This window comes from Hyaena hyaena, unplaced genomic scaffold, assembly GCF_003009895.1.
Source record: "Hyaena hyaena isolate Hyena2069 unplaced genomic scaffold, ASM300989v1 scaffold_227, whole genome shotgun sequence".
In the NCBI taxonomy this organism is placed as follows: domain Eukaryota; kingdom Metazoa; phylum Chordata; class Mammalia; order Carnivora; family Hyaenidae; genus Hyaena; species Hyaena hyaena.
This window is the reverse complement of record NW_024080859.1, coordinates 659,844-673,676: the sequence shown is the minus strand read 5'-3', so window position 1 is coordinate 673,676 and position 13,833 is coordinate 659,844. Positions and strand designations below refer to the sequence as shown.

General features: G+C 52.4%; 1 protein-coding gene across 2 annotated transcripts; it reads left to right on the top strand.

Moving 5' to 3' along the window:
* The first annotated feature begins 4,467 nt into the window (after positions 1–4,467).
* On the top strand, positions 4,468–12,095 carry PGLS (6-phosphogluconolactonase). 2 transcript variants are annotated; one of them, XM_039243293.1, is made up of 5 exons: positions 4,468–4,787; positions 7,909–8,016; positions 8,442–8,543; positions 8,806–8,946; positions 11,730–12,095. In XM_039243293.1, the coding sequence occupies exons 1-5, from the start codon at positions 4,500–4,502 to the stop codon at positions 11,865–11,867; spliced, it is 777 nt and encodes a 258-aa protein (XP_039099224.1). In that variant the 5' UTR covers positions 4,468–4,499; the 3' UTR covers positions 11,868–12,095. The 2 variants fall into 2 exon arrangements, with proteins under 2 accessions (XP_039099224.1, XP_039099223.1); XM_039243292.1 differs by having other exon boundaries at positions 8,421–8,543.
* Positions 12,096–13,833: the final 1,738 nt, after the last annotated feature.

Below are 13,833 nucleotides of genomic sequence, written 5' to 3'. Positions count from 1 at the left end.
CGGTGGTGTGTGAGGGACAGGGAGGGAGAAGCCATGCCAGAGAGGGGGAGTTGCCATGCAGAGAGGTAGCTGCGGGCTGGAACCTTGCCTCTGGCCCTTCGCCCTTTGAGGGTCTCCCTCACTTTGGGAGGAGTCCAGGCTCCCTGGCCCAGGGTGCCATTCTATAGGCTCTTTTCTTTCCACCATGATTGGTCATTTCCCGCCTGCATCTTCCTTCTGTGCCTTTGCACCTGCTGACCTTGTGCCTGAACCATTGTTCTTACGCAGCATGCCTGGCCAGCTCCTACTGTTTTGTTTAAATGTTTGTTTAAATGGAGAGAAAACGGGGGAGGGGGGAGGGACAGAGACACAGGGAGAGAGAGAATCCCAAGTAGGCTCCATGTTGTCACCGCAGTGCCCAATGCAGGGCTCAGTCCCATGATCTGTGAGATCATGACCTGCACCGAAATGAAGAGTTGGACCCTTGGGGCGCCTGGGTGGCTTAGTCAGTTAAGCGTCCGACTTTTGCTTAGGTCATGATCTCGCGGTTCGTGGGTTCGGGCCCCGCATCAGGCTCTGTGCTGACTGCCAGCTCAGAGCCTGGAGCCTGTTTCAGAGTCTGTGACTCCCTCTCTCTCTGACCCTTCCCTGCTCACGCTGTCTCTCTCTCTTGCCTAGAAATAAATAAAACATTAAAAAAAATTATTAAAAAAAAAAGAGTGAACCCTTAACCCACACAGCCACCCAGGTGCCCCTACAGATCTGTTTTTGGTTGAGGTGTCATTCACATACCTTAAAATCTGTCTTTTTGAAGTGCCCAATTTAGTGGTGTTTAGTGTTTACAGAGTTGTGCAGCCGTCACCTCTATCTGGTTCCAGAATATTTTAATTCCCCTAAAAGAAAACCTCATACTCATTAGAAGTCTCTTTCCTCAGGCCCTTGCAGCCATGAACTGGCTTTCTGTCTCTATGGATTTGTCTGTTCTGGACATTTCATGTAAATGAAATCATACATGTGTCTTCGGTGTCTGTCTCCTTTCACTTGGCACAGTGTTTTTAAGGTTCATCCAGGTTCGTTCCTTTTTATGGACAAGTAAGATTCCGTTGTATGGATGGACCACATTTTGTTGACCATCAGTTAATGGACATTGAGTTATTTACCGTGTTTAGCGGTTGTGAACAGTGCTGCTGCGCGCATTTGTGTACTCGTCTTTGTGTGAACATATGTTTTTAATTGGGGGGGGGGATAAACCAAAGTGTGGAAATACTAGGTCATATGGTAACTATTTTGAGGAACTGCCAGACTGTTTTTCAAAGTGACTGCACCATTCTATGGTCCCGCCAGCAGCTGTGTGTAAGAGTTCCAATTTTCCACATCTTGCCCGAACTTTCTTTGGGAAATATATCTATTTCAGACAAAACATGGGCAACAAATGGACCTGGGTTTTCTCTCCAATCTGCTTCTGTGTCTCGGTTAGTTTAAGCTCCACCACGCAGCTAATTACGTAAGCTAGAAACTCAGAACTCCATCCTGATTCCTCTTTTTCTCATGCTCCTTGGCCCATCCATCAGAAAGGACTGGGAGCCCCGCCTCCAAGACAGACCCTGCACCCACGAAACCCAGCCAGCACTAGACTTGTCTAGCCCACTGGACATGGCTCCTGGCTGGCCTCCTGACTTCCACCCCATCCCTCGACCATCCCTTTATCTCGTAGCCAAAGCGGTCTTTTAAAGACATACCCCAGGCCTCTCCCCTACTCAAGCCCTCCTGAGGTTCCACTAAGGGGTGTGGCCCTTCCTTCTCTGGTCTCATCTCCAGTCTGGCCTGGATGGTGAGTCTCCAGTCATATGCCTGCCTTCTGCTCTCTCTCTAAATAAATTTTTAAAAAAGATTTACGCCTTTGTTTTCTTCTAAGAGTTTTTCGTTTCAGCTCTTCCATGTAGACATTTGGCCCATTTTAATTTTTGTTTTTTAAGATTTTAAGTAATGTCTACACCCAATGTGGGGCTCAAACCTACAGCCCTGAGATAAAGAGTTGCATGCTCTAGGGGCGCCTGGGTGGCTTAGTTGGTTAAGTGTCCGACTTTCGCTTAGGTCATGATCTTGTGGTTCGTGGGTTCGAGCCCCGCGTCGGGCTCTGTGCTGACTGCCAGCTCAGAGCCTGGAGCCTGTTTCAGAGTCTGTGACTCCCTCTCTCTCTGACCCTCTCCTGTTCACTCTGTCTGTCTCTCTCTCTCTCTCCTAGGAATAAATTTAAAAAATTTAAAAAATTAAGAGAAAAAAAAGAGTTGCATGCTCTATGGACTGAACCAGCCAGGCACCCCGATCCATTTAAATTTTTGTATATAGTGTGAGGTGGGGATCTGTATTCATTTCCCAGTGCGGATGTAACAAATTACCACACACTTACTGGCTTAAAATAACACCAATTTATTATCTCACAGTTCTTGAAGGTCAGAAGTCAGAAATGGATCTCCCTTGACCAAAATCAAGGCATTGGCATGTGCCTGCATTCCCTCTGGAAGTTGAGAGAACCCACTTCCATGCCTTTTCTAGCTTTTAGATGCCACCCACATTCCTTGATTCATTGCCTCTTCTTCCATCTTCTAACCCAGCAAGTGGGTTGAGTCTTTAGCATGCTGTCACTCCTCTGGTTCTCCCTCATCGGCTCCCTTCTTCCATTTACAAGGACCCTGGTGATTACCTGGGGCCCATCCAGGGTGTCTATTTTGACAGCTGATTTGCAACTTGCATCTGCAACCACTATTTCCCCTTGCCAAGCAACCTATCATTCACAGGTTCTGGGGATTATGGTGTAGACACCTTTGGCCGGCGTGGGGGTGGGGGTCTACTATTCTGCCACTACAGGGTCTAACTTCAATCTTTTGCATGTGACTATCTAGTTGTTTGGCTTGTTGAAAAGGCCATTCTTTTCCTATTGCATGATTCTGGCACCCTTGTTTTTAAAGATGCACTGACCATGATGGATGAGTTTATATCTGCATTGTCAGTTCTACTGCACTGATAGGTCTCTCCTCACGCCACTACCACAAGGTCTGGGTTGCTGCAGCTCTGTAGCAAGTTTGAATCGGGAAGTGTGAGTTCTCCAACTCTGCTTTTTTTCCCTAATTATCTTGGCTACCTGGGGGCCTCCTCCAATTCCATAGGAATTTTAGGATTGGCTTGTCCATTTCTACCCCAAAAAAGAAGTCTGAATTTTGATAGCCATTGGGTTGAATCTGTAGACCACTTTGGGGAGTACTGCCATCTTAACGATATTAAATCTTCCAATCCATGAACCAAAGATATCTTCCCATTCACTTAGAACTTAGGTAATTCTTTCAATTATTTTTAGTGAAGTTCTGTAATTTGCAGTGCACCAAGTTTTGCGATTCTTTTATTAAGTTCATTACTAAGTATCTCTTTTTTTTTTTTTTTTTTTGATGCTTTTGTAAATAGACTGTCTTCTTAACTTGCTACTGATTTTAGAGACCACTGCCTCTGCAAGTCTCTTGGCACGTACTACAGGCTACTGGATTATCTGGCCTGGATAAGTGGCCCAGCTCGCCAGGCCTGCTAGGTCTCCGCTTCCAGTCTTCTCTTCCCATGCTATAGTCTCTTTGTCATCAGCCAAGAACCATTTGCCCCATTCTAGGAGCTCCTCTAGGCAAGAGCCAGCCAGGATAGAGGCCTCTCGGGGTCCTCAGACACACAAATCCCCCGGGAGCATTTGCAGAAGCAATTTAACAAATACGTCTTCAGCCCCAATTCTGCAACGGGCATAGTTCAGGGGGCTTTCCGGGGTATTTGTGAATAAAACACACCCTGCTCTCATGTAGCTTGTATTTTATTAAAAAAAAAAATGTTAATGTTTATTTTTGAAGGAGAGATGGACAGAGTAAGAGTGGGGAAGGGGCAGAGAGAGAGAGAGAGGCAGACACAGAATCTAAAACAGGCTCCAGGTTCTGAGCTGTCAACACAAAGCCCTACGCGGGGCTTGAACTCACAATCCGCGAGGCCACGACCTGAGCCAAAGTCGGATGCTCAGCCGACCGAGCCACCCAGGCGCCCCTGTAGCTTGTATTTTAAAGAGGACGACAACAAAAAGCCACAAAATCAGTATGTCAGGAGGTTCAGGAACTTGAAAGTCCACCAAAATGTGACCTCCTCCAGGACATCTCCCATCTCCTCCTTCCCTCCATTCCCCCCCACATACCCCTCTTGGGGACCCCAGCTGTGGGGTCCTCTCTGCGGCCCTTCCCTGACACCACGGGGCTGTGACCAGCCGCACCGGAGCCGCCCGCCCCAGACCAGGGAAGAGTTCGGGCACAGCGCGTAAAGAAATCAACGAGCCCCTTCGGATCGACCGCCGGGACCCGCGGCGACTTCACTCGCGGGAGTGCGCATGTGCCAAAGGCGGCCGCCCGAAGGTACTGACAGCTGTGTGGCGGGGCCGGCCACCGCGCAGGCGCGCTGCTGGCAGCCTGGAGCGCTTCCGCCTCCCCGCCGCCGCCGTCGCCATGGCCGCGCCGGCCCCGGGCCTCATCTCGGTCTTCTCGAGTCCGCAGGAGCTGGGCGCGTCGCTAGCGCAACTGGTGGCGCAGCGCGCGGCGTGCTGCCTGGCGGGTGCCCGCGCCCGCTTCGCGCTCGGCCTGTCGGGCGGCAGCCTCGTGTCGATGCTGGCCCGCGAGCTGCCCGCCGCCGCCGCCCCCGCCGGACCCGCCAGCCTCGCGCGCTGGACCGTGGGCTTCTGCGACGAGCGCCTCGTGCCCTTCGAGCACGCCGAGAGCACGTACGGCCTCTACCGGGTGAGAGCTACGGGGGCCGCCGGGGGTCACGCCGCCGAGAGGGCCGCGCCCACCGCCTGAAGCCGCCTACGGGGGCCGCCGGGGGTCATTTCCAGAAGGCCGCTCCCGCCTCCTGAACCCAGCTGCGGGGGCGGGTCACATAGGGTCACCCTCTGCCACTGTCTGGGAGGGGTCTGCCGCGTGCCCTGAACTCCCACCTCCGCTGCCACCCGAGTGGGCCCGTGGGGGGCCTTGAGGTCCCATTATGCGTATTACAGTGGCCGGGCCCAGGGAACCGCCTGGGCAGAGGCGTGCAGGTGAAACAGAGCGGCCGGTGCCAGGCGCCTAGAGACATTCAGGCGCAGCCTGGTAACTTGCAAGGGCAGAGGCAGGGACGGGCCAGGCAGGAGGTATCCGGTGCGGAGCGTGGGCTTCAGTTCTCGATGAGCTACATCGAGCTTTGGGTGCTGATCGCCTGCAGGGCTGGCTGTCCTTGGCTTGTGGCCTCACATCCTATAGGACCAGGGAAACCGAGGCTTGGAGGGGTCCTGGTCTGCCCTGGGGTTCCCCGGCTGCATCTGTGTCAGCTCTTCTGCCCTCGACTTGGAAAACGCGCCCAGGGAGGTGTGGAAGGGGCAGGCTTGGCCAGAAGCTTCTGGTCACCGAGGTCCTGGGTGTGTTTCATTCTCTTTACACGGAAGTTTGAGCCGATGATTTTCTGTTGTTGTTTTGTCCGAAGAAGGAAGGCTTACTGATTACTAAGCATTTCGTCCACATCTCATGAAATTTCACAATAACCCGAGGTGGGGGCTGTTAGTTCCTCCATTTCATGGATGGAGAAACTGGGGCCAGGAGAGCTGAGGTGGCACAGTCACCTACTGACTAGGAGGGGAGCCAGGGTTTGAAGGGAGCCGCCAGATGGCACTTGGGACACATCTCAGGGGCGGGGGCCTCCCTCTGTGTCTTCCTCAAGAGTTTAATTAAAGGGACACCTGGGTGGCTCAGTCGGTTAAGCATCCGACTTCGGCTCAAGTCATGATCTCACGGTTGGTGGGTTCGAGCCTTTGAGCCCCGCGTTCGTCTTTGTGCTGACAGCTTGCAGCCTGGAGCCTGTTTCAGATTCTGTGTCTCCCTCCCTCTCTGACCCTCCCCCGCCCACACTGTCTCTCACTCTCTCTCTCTCTCTCAGAAATAAATAAAACATTAAAAAATTTAAAAAAAGTTTAATTAAAAAGTGGGTTCATGTTTCTTTTTATTTTGCATACACTTGAAGAACGTTAATTAATTAATTAATTTAGAGGAGGGGAGAGAGGCCGAGAGAGGGAGAAGGAGAATCCTTGAGATCATGACCTGAGCCGAAATCCAGAGTAGGGCGCTCAACCAACTGAGCCACCCAGGTGCCACAGAACTTTGACTTTTTTTTTTTAATTAGGACAACTGTACTTGTTCAAGTAACAAAATTCTAAGAAAACAGTAAACAAAAGTGATGCAGGGACGTTTCTTGTATGTCTCCGTGTCCAACGCTGGGGACACGGTGGGGGCTGGGCAGTTGTCGCATGGGGCTCACAGTGGGGCATCGGGCACTGACACACAGGGCAGCGCGTTCACAGAATGCAGTGTGGACAGAAGATAGTAGTGTGAGATGATAGAGCCCGGGGAAGATCATTCAGCCAGGAGGGAGGGGGCTGGGGGGGTTTGAGGGGTGATGTTTGAGCTGGGGCCTGGAGGTATGAGGACCTGGTCGTGGGCAGAGCTGGGCCAGAGGTTGCGGGAACAAATGTGGGGTAAGGATTTACTCCTGCCGGGTGAGGGGAGCCACGTGAATACCTGGGGGCGGCGGGGGTGGGGTGGGGGTGGAAGCCGCTATAACAAAGCTCCGCAGATTGGATGGCTTAGAACAACAAGAATTTATTTCCTCGGTTCCGGAGAAGCCTGAAATCCAGGTGGTGGCGAGGCCACACTCCCTCTGGAGGCTCAAGGGGAGGCCAGCCTTTGGGGGCTCTAGATGTTCCTTGGCCTCCGATCCCTCACCGGCCGTTGGATTTAGGGCCCACGCTAATCTACTATGAAGTCACCTGATCACATCTGCAAAGACCTTCTTCCAGTTAAAGTCGCTTTCTGAGGTTCCGGGTGGACGTGAATTTGGGGGGGTCACTGGTCAACCCAGGATAGGGATGCAGCAGCGCTTCCGTCCTCAAGGACGGACCTCGTGTACGTTGGGGCTCTGTCGGTGTGAGTGGTCTGCTCACCCCGTGTGCCCCGTGGGTCTTCTGCTCCTGGCTCCGTGGCTGCTGGGACCACGAGCAGGGGCTGCCTTTCTGAGAATGTTACAAGAGAAACAGCCTCATCAGTCAGCACTTCTGCTTCCAGGAACCTGTCCTAGTGACATTCTGAGCCTGAGCTCCCTGGAAGGAGCCCGGCCCGAGGGGGAGGGAATGGCTCTGAGCCGGTAGGGGAAGGGCAGCTGAGGGGAGGATCATGTGACAGAAGCAGGGCCCTGATATCCCCCACTGGCTCTGCTTAGTGTAATCCCCGAGGGTGTGTAGAGATGGGGACCTTGGACCAAGCAGAGAGGCTTTCCAACAACAGATCTGACCGCGTCTCTTCTCCCCATTCCTGACCGCGTCTCTTCGCCCTCCTTGGCTCCCCATTACCCTCAATATAGAGCTCTTACTCCTCGGGCCGGTGTGGTCTGGCCTGTTTACTCTGTGTCCCTGTCACTTTCCCCCTCTAATACTATCTTTTTGCTGCTTCCTGCTTTTCCTTTGTGGCTCCGCTTGGCACCGCTTCAGTGGGCTAGATGCCATGTGATGGGAGGCACCAAGGTGGGGGGGTCCAGGGTCCATCCAAGAGCAGATCAAAGGCTGGGTTTTGTCCTGAGGTCCAAGGGACCCTGGGGGCTTTGAAACAGCGCTGTGATGTGGCCACACAGGTGCAGGCGGGGGCCAGGAGGCCCCCAATCATGCTGGACTTGCCTCCTGGCGGTAATGCCCCTGGGATCCCGACTCACGCAGGAGGTGGGTGTAACGACGGCCCTGCCCTGGAGGCACCCTCACCCGGAGAATTCAGTCACACGTGCAAACCTTGCGCCTCTGGGAACCACATGTGGCTGTTGGTGACTTTGTCCCTCCATCTGCTGCAGACCCACTTGCTCTCCAGGCTGCCCATCCCCGACAGCCAGGTGATCACCATTAACCCCCAGCTGCCCGTGGAGGAGGCGGCCGAGGACTATGCCAAGAAGCTGAGACAGGTGAGTGCCACGTGGTGGTGATGGAGCAGCCCTGCAGGTGGCACTGTGTGATTATCACCAGCAAAAACTAGCGCCCTCCCCCCAGGGGTAGTTGGCAAATGCAGCCCCGCCCTGGACGGATGCCTTTGAGGACTCCCCCCTCCCTCCCTGAGAGTCCACAGCCCCACCTTCAGGTCCCTGACGATGGCCCAGCCTCAGACACTCTGGGAGTGAGCCCGGGTTCTCACATCTTGGGGACGCTTGTGTCCCCAGACTTTTGGCCAGACGGGTGAAACGTAGAACCTCCTAGAGGCCCCTTCTTGCAGGTGAGGCTGAGTGCTGCTCCCTGTGTTACAACCACCACTCTTTTTCTGACCGCACTCTCTTTGTGTCCTTCGAGCCCCACCCCACCCCCACCCTCTCAGGACTGTCTTTGCCCCTCGCAGGCCTTCCAAGGGGACTCCATTCCAGTTTTCGACCTGCTGATTCTTGGGGTGGGTCCTGATGGCCACACCTGCTCACTCTTCCCAGACCACCCCCTCCTGCAGGTGAGCACACCCACATGCGCCTCTGCCCACTAGAACTTCCGGAGGGAGGGCCACTTTTGGGGGGCTGAGAGGTGCATCAGTCTCTGCCAACTTGCAAGGCTTAGCCCTCTGGAGCCTTGGTTTACCCATCTTAAAATGGGGATTTAAATCAAGTACCATGGGGCTAGTAAGGGGATAGATCATGCCTGGTGTGTGTTGTGTGTGAGTGCTCGAGGAGTTGAAGTGACATCATCCTGTCTCCACCCCGGGCTCCCTCCCCCAGGAGCGGGAGAAAATCGTGGCCCCTATCAGCGACTCCCCAAAGCCACCACCAGAGCGCGTGACCCTCACACTTCCTGTGTTAAATGCAGCCCGAACTGTCATTTTTGTGGCAACTGGAGAAGGCAAGGCAGCTGTTCTGAAGGTAATGGCCAAGGGCCCCATTCCCAGGAAGGTCATGGCATATGGGCCCAGGGATGGAATATGACCCCAGACAGTATTGTGCTGGAAGCACCAGGTCCCAAGGTACTTCAGTAATTCTTGGGTTGAAGGGGATATGGGAACTATAATTACAGGCTACTTAGGAATAAACAATTATGAAATGAACTTGATGAGATGAGGCCAAAGCTGCACTCAGAGGTAAATTCATAGCTTTAAAAGTGCAGTTTCAAAAATGATTAAATAAGGGCATGATTCTTGATCTTGGGTTGTAAGTTCAAGCCCCACACTGGATGTAGAGATTTCTTTAAAATATAATTTTTTGAAAAAATTATTAAATTAAAAAAACAGTTAAAATAAACAAATTGAGCCCTTTACTCTAGACTTAGGGAAAAGAACACTAACAAAAATCCAAGAAAAGTCAGTGAAAAGAATAAGTGACATTAAAATCAGAAATTAATGCATTGGTTAATATTCTTTTTTTTTTTTTAATGTTTTATTTAGTTTTGAGAGAGTATAAGCGGGGGAGAGGCAGAGAGAGGAGGACAGAGGATCCGAAGTGGGCTCTGCGCTGTCAGCAGTGAGCCTGATGCGGGGCTTGAATTCACGGCCCATGAGATCATGACCTGAGCCGAAGTTGGACCCTCAATCAGCTAAGCCACCCAGGCACCCCTGGATTGGTTAATATTCTTTAAAGCTTAGGGGTAATAGATCCCAAAGATAGACCCCTTGCAGAACTAATGGGGGAGGGGGAGTTATGTAGTAGGAATAAATTAAAAAGGAAGAATAAGAAAAAAGATAGTTTACTTAATATTTTAGGAAAATATAAAACAAATAAGATATTAGAGATAAAGTAAATAATAAAAAATATTTTTTAATTACCATTATCAGAAAAGTCCAACTATGGAAGAAATGGGATTTTTTTTTTTAAATGTTTACTTTGGAGGGGCACCTGGGTAGCTCAGCCAGTTAAGCAACGGACTTTGGCTCAGGTCATAATCTCACGGTTCATGGGTTTGAGCTTCACATCGGGCTCTGTGCTGACAGCTCAGAGCCTGGAGCCTGCTTCAGATTCTGTGTCTCCTTCTCTCTCTGCCCCTCCCCTGCTCACGCTCTTTCTCTGTCTCTCTCAAAAATAAATAAAATGTTGAAAAAAAACTTTTTAAAATAAATGTTTATTCTTGAGTGAGAGCATGTGCGTGCGCACGCGCATAAGTGGGGTAGGAGCAGAGAAAGAGAGGGGGAGAGACAGAGAGAGAGAGAGAGAGATCGGGTCTGAAGTGGGCTCTGCGCAGACAGCAGAGAGCCCAACCTGGATCTCGAACTTGTAAACTGAGATCATGACCTGAGCTGAAGTCAGACACTCAACCCCCTGAGCCACCCAGGTGCCCCAGAAATATTGTTTTAAATTAATGAGTGGGGCGCCTGGGTGGCTCAGTTGGTTAAGGATCCGACTTCGGCTCAGGTCAGATCTCATGGTTCATGGATTTGAGCCCCACATCAGGCTCTGTGCTGACAGCTCAGAGCCTGGAGCCTGTTTCAGACTCTCTGTCTTCCTCTCTCTCTGCCCCTCCCTCACTCATGCTCTGTCTCTCTCTGTCTCAAAAATAAATAAACTATAAAATAATTTTTTTAAATTAATTAATTAATGAGTAATAAATCTTCCTCCCAAACTGTTAAGCCCAGATGTCCTCACAGGGGTGGCTTGGCATTGGGATTAAGGGTTCAGACTATAAAAAATCCAACAGACCAGCGTCCCTGCCTGTGATGCCTAGCATGGCCTTGGGCAGCCACTTAACCCCCCACCAGGCCCCTACTTTCCCATCTGCAAGGTGGGCTGGGAAAACCCTTCTGTGTTGTCCTCCTGAGGATTAGTCCAGTGGTTTTAACTCAGAGTACACTCACATGAGACCATTCTAGCCTCAGTTTCCCCGACTGTAAAATGGGGGTGGAAATAGAGGTGACCTCATAGGGCCATGGTCAGAAGAAATGACAGCGTGTATGGGGGCAGGCCTGGCTATCAGAAAGCAGTGTTCATAATTCCCACTAATTGTGAGGTCACATCTGGAGATCAGCACATGGCAGCCCACGGGACCAAATCCTGCCACCTAAGGACTTTTTTTTTTTAAGACTTTTTTTTTTTAAGTTTATATATTTAAATAAGAGAGCAAACGGGAAGAGCAGAGAGAGGGAAAGAGAAAATCCCAAGCAGCCTCTGCACTATCAGCGCAGAGCCCGACATAGGGCTCGAACTCACGAACCATGAGGTCGTGACCTGAGCTGAGATCGAGAGTTGGATGCTCAACTGACTGAGTCCCCCAGGCGTACCCCCTGCCCCCCACACACCAAGAAGGATTTTAAAGCAGATGGCAAAAAAATCAAAAGAAGAATATTCTTTGACATGTGAAGCTTCTGCGGAATTCAGATTGCATTGTGGGAAGAGGCTGTGCCGGTTCGTCACTGGGTCACCGGCTGCTGCTTTTGCTCTGTGACAGCTGAGCTGAGTAGTTGTAACAGAGACCGGGTATGATCTGCAGACCCAGAAGAGTGACTCTGATCTGTCAGGAAAGGTGTGCTGACCCCGGCGTTACAGTGACAGATGACGGGAAGGTAGAGACCCTGTCCTCGTTGATTGTTAAAGCCAGGCCAGCCGGAAGGGCGACATCACATCTTGCGAGTAGGACAGTCTTGTCCCTGGGGGGTCCTGGGGGCTCCGAGGGGTGCTGGGGGTGCGGGCGGGGGCCTCACGATCGTGCCGTTTTTCTGCAGCGCATTCTGGAGGCCAAGGAGGAGAACCCCCTCCCCGCCGCCCTGGTCCAGCCGCACACGGGAAAACTTTGCTGGTTCCTGGACGAGGCAGCGGCCCGACTCCTGACCGTGCCCTTTGAGAAGCATTCCACTTTGTAGCTGGCCCCGAGGGACACCACAGCTGGGACCGCAGGCCGCCCCCCGAGGGCCGGGACCTTCCTGAGCTGGGCCCTCGCTGCCGCCGCCGCCGCCGCCGCCACCCCAGGCCTCGTTTCCCGAAAGCTGCGTGGTGCCGCTGGGAAGCCCCAGGGGTCCGGCCACCAGCCCAGCCTCCCCCGGCCGTGGCTCCGGGTGACCAGATATTAAAGGGAGCATTGGCTTGAAGTCTCCACTGTGTCGTGGTCCTCGGCGGGTGGCGGGGCCAGGGGTGCCCAGGCCGCGCGTGGCCCTGACGCCTTCGTCTCACTGTTCCTTCCCGGGGTTTGGTGGCTGCTGGCCCTCCGCGCCCATCCTGGGCTTGTAGACACACCCCTGCACTGTCTGCCCCTGTTGTCACATGTCCTTCTCCCTGTGTCCTCTCCTGTTCTAGTAAGGACACCTGTCATTGGACATAGGATAGCCCTAAATCCGGGGTGAGCTTTTCTCAAGATTCTTAGGAATGACACCTGCAGATGAGGTCACGTCTGAGGTTCCAGGGGTTCGGGCATGGGCATAGCGTGCGTGCGGGCGTGTGTGCGTGTGTGTGTGCCTGTTAAAAAACACCTAACAGGAGCACCTGGGTGGCTCAGTCGGTTAAGCGTCCGACTTCGGCTCAGGTCATGATCTCACAGTTCATGAGTTCGAGCCCCGCATCGGGCTCTGTGCTGACAGCTCGGAGCCTGAGGCCTACTTTGGATTCTGTGTCTCCTTTTCTTTTTCTTTTTTTCTTTTTTTAATGTTTGTTTTTTGAGAGTGTGAGTGGGGGAGGGGCTGAGAGAGAGGGAGACACAGAGTCGGAAGCAGGCCTCAGGCTCCGAGCTGTCAGCACAGAGCCCGATGCAGGGCTCCCAACTCAAGAACCTCGAGATCATGACCTGAGGCAAAGTCTGACACTTAACCGACTGAGGCAGCCAGGTGCCCCTCCTTGTCTCCCTCTCTTTCTGTCCCTCCCTGGCTCATTCTCTCTCTCCCTCTCAAAAATAAACAGACATTAAAAAAAAAAAAAATTACCGTCTTAACCGTTTTTAAAAGTTATTTATTTATTTAGAGGGAGAGAGTGCATGCATGAGCCAGGGAGGGGCAGAGAGAGAGCGAGCCACATGTGGGTCCACGCTGTCTGCACATGGAGCGTGACTCAGGGCTCAATCTCATGAACTGTGAGATCATGACCTGAGCCAAAATCAAGAATCGGACACTTAGCCAACTGAGCCGCCCCGGCGCCCATCATCTTAACCATTCTTAAGTGTCGCGTTCAGTGGCATTAGGTCCATTCACGCCACTGTGCAGCACCCCCCTCCGTCCCCAGAGCCCTTGGCGACCTGAAACTACCCCTGTTAAACAGCCCTCCGCTGTCCCCTTTCTCAGGCCCCGCAAGTCTCCTCTCTGTCCCTGTGAACTTGACTGCTCTGGCCACCTCCCGTGAGCGGAGCCATACAAGATCTGTCCTTTCGTGGCTGGCTTATGTCACTCAGCATAACGTCCTCGCGGTCCATCCATGCCATAGCCTGGGTCCGAATTAACCTCCTTTTTAGGGCCAAATCCTAGTCCATATGTCACAGTGTCCCCTGTCTGTCTGTTGATAGACATTTGGGAGGCTTCCACGCTTTGCATCTCGCGGTAGAGCTGCTGGGAACACGGATGTACAAATATCTCCTCAAGAATCTGCCTTCAATTCTGGGGATATTCCTAGAAGTGTAATTGTCGATTCATATAGTAATTCTGTTTAGATCTCGAGGCACCTCTGTAGGGTTTTCCGTGGCCACTGTACCTTTTATTTTCCTGCCAACAGGGAACAAGGGTTTTCACTTGCTTCACATCCTCACAAACACTTGACTTGGCTTTCTGACAGTAGCCTGTGGACATACCCTTTTGGGGCACACGATTCAGCCCATTATACACTTGGCGGAGCCCTCCCGGCACACACGGG

Coding starts and splice junctions, on each gene's coding strand:
- PGLS (XM_039243292.1), top strand. CDS start 4,500: ATGGCCGCGCCGGCCCCGGGCCTCATCTCGGTCTTCTCGAGTCCGCAG. Junction 8,017..8,420: donor ATGCCAAGAAGCTGAGACAG/GTGAGTGCCACG, acceptor CCACCCTCTCAG/GACTGTCTTTGCCCCTCGCA. Junction 8,947..11,729: donor GCAAGGCAGCTGTTCTGAAG/GTAATGGCCAAG, acceptor GTTTTTCTGCAG/CGCATTCTGGAGGCCAAGGA.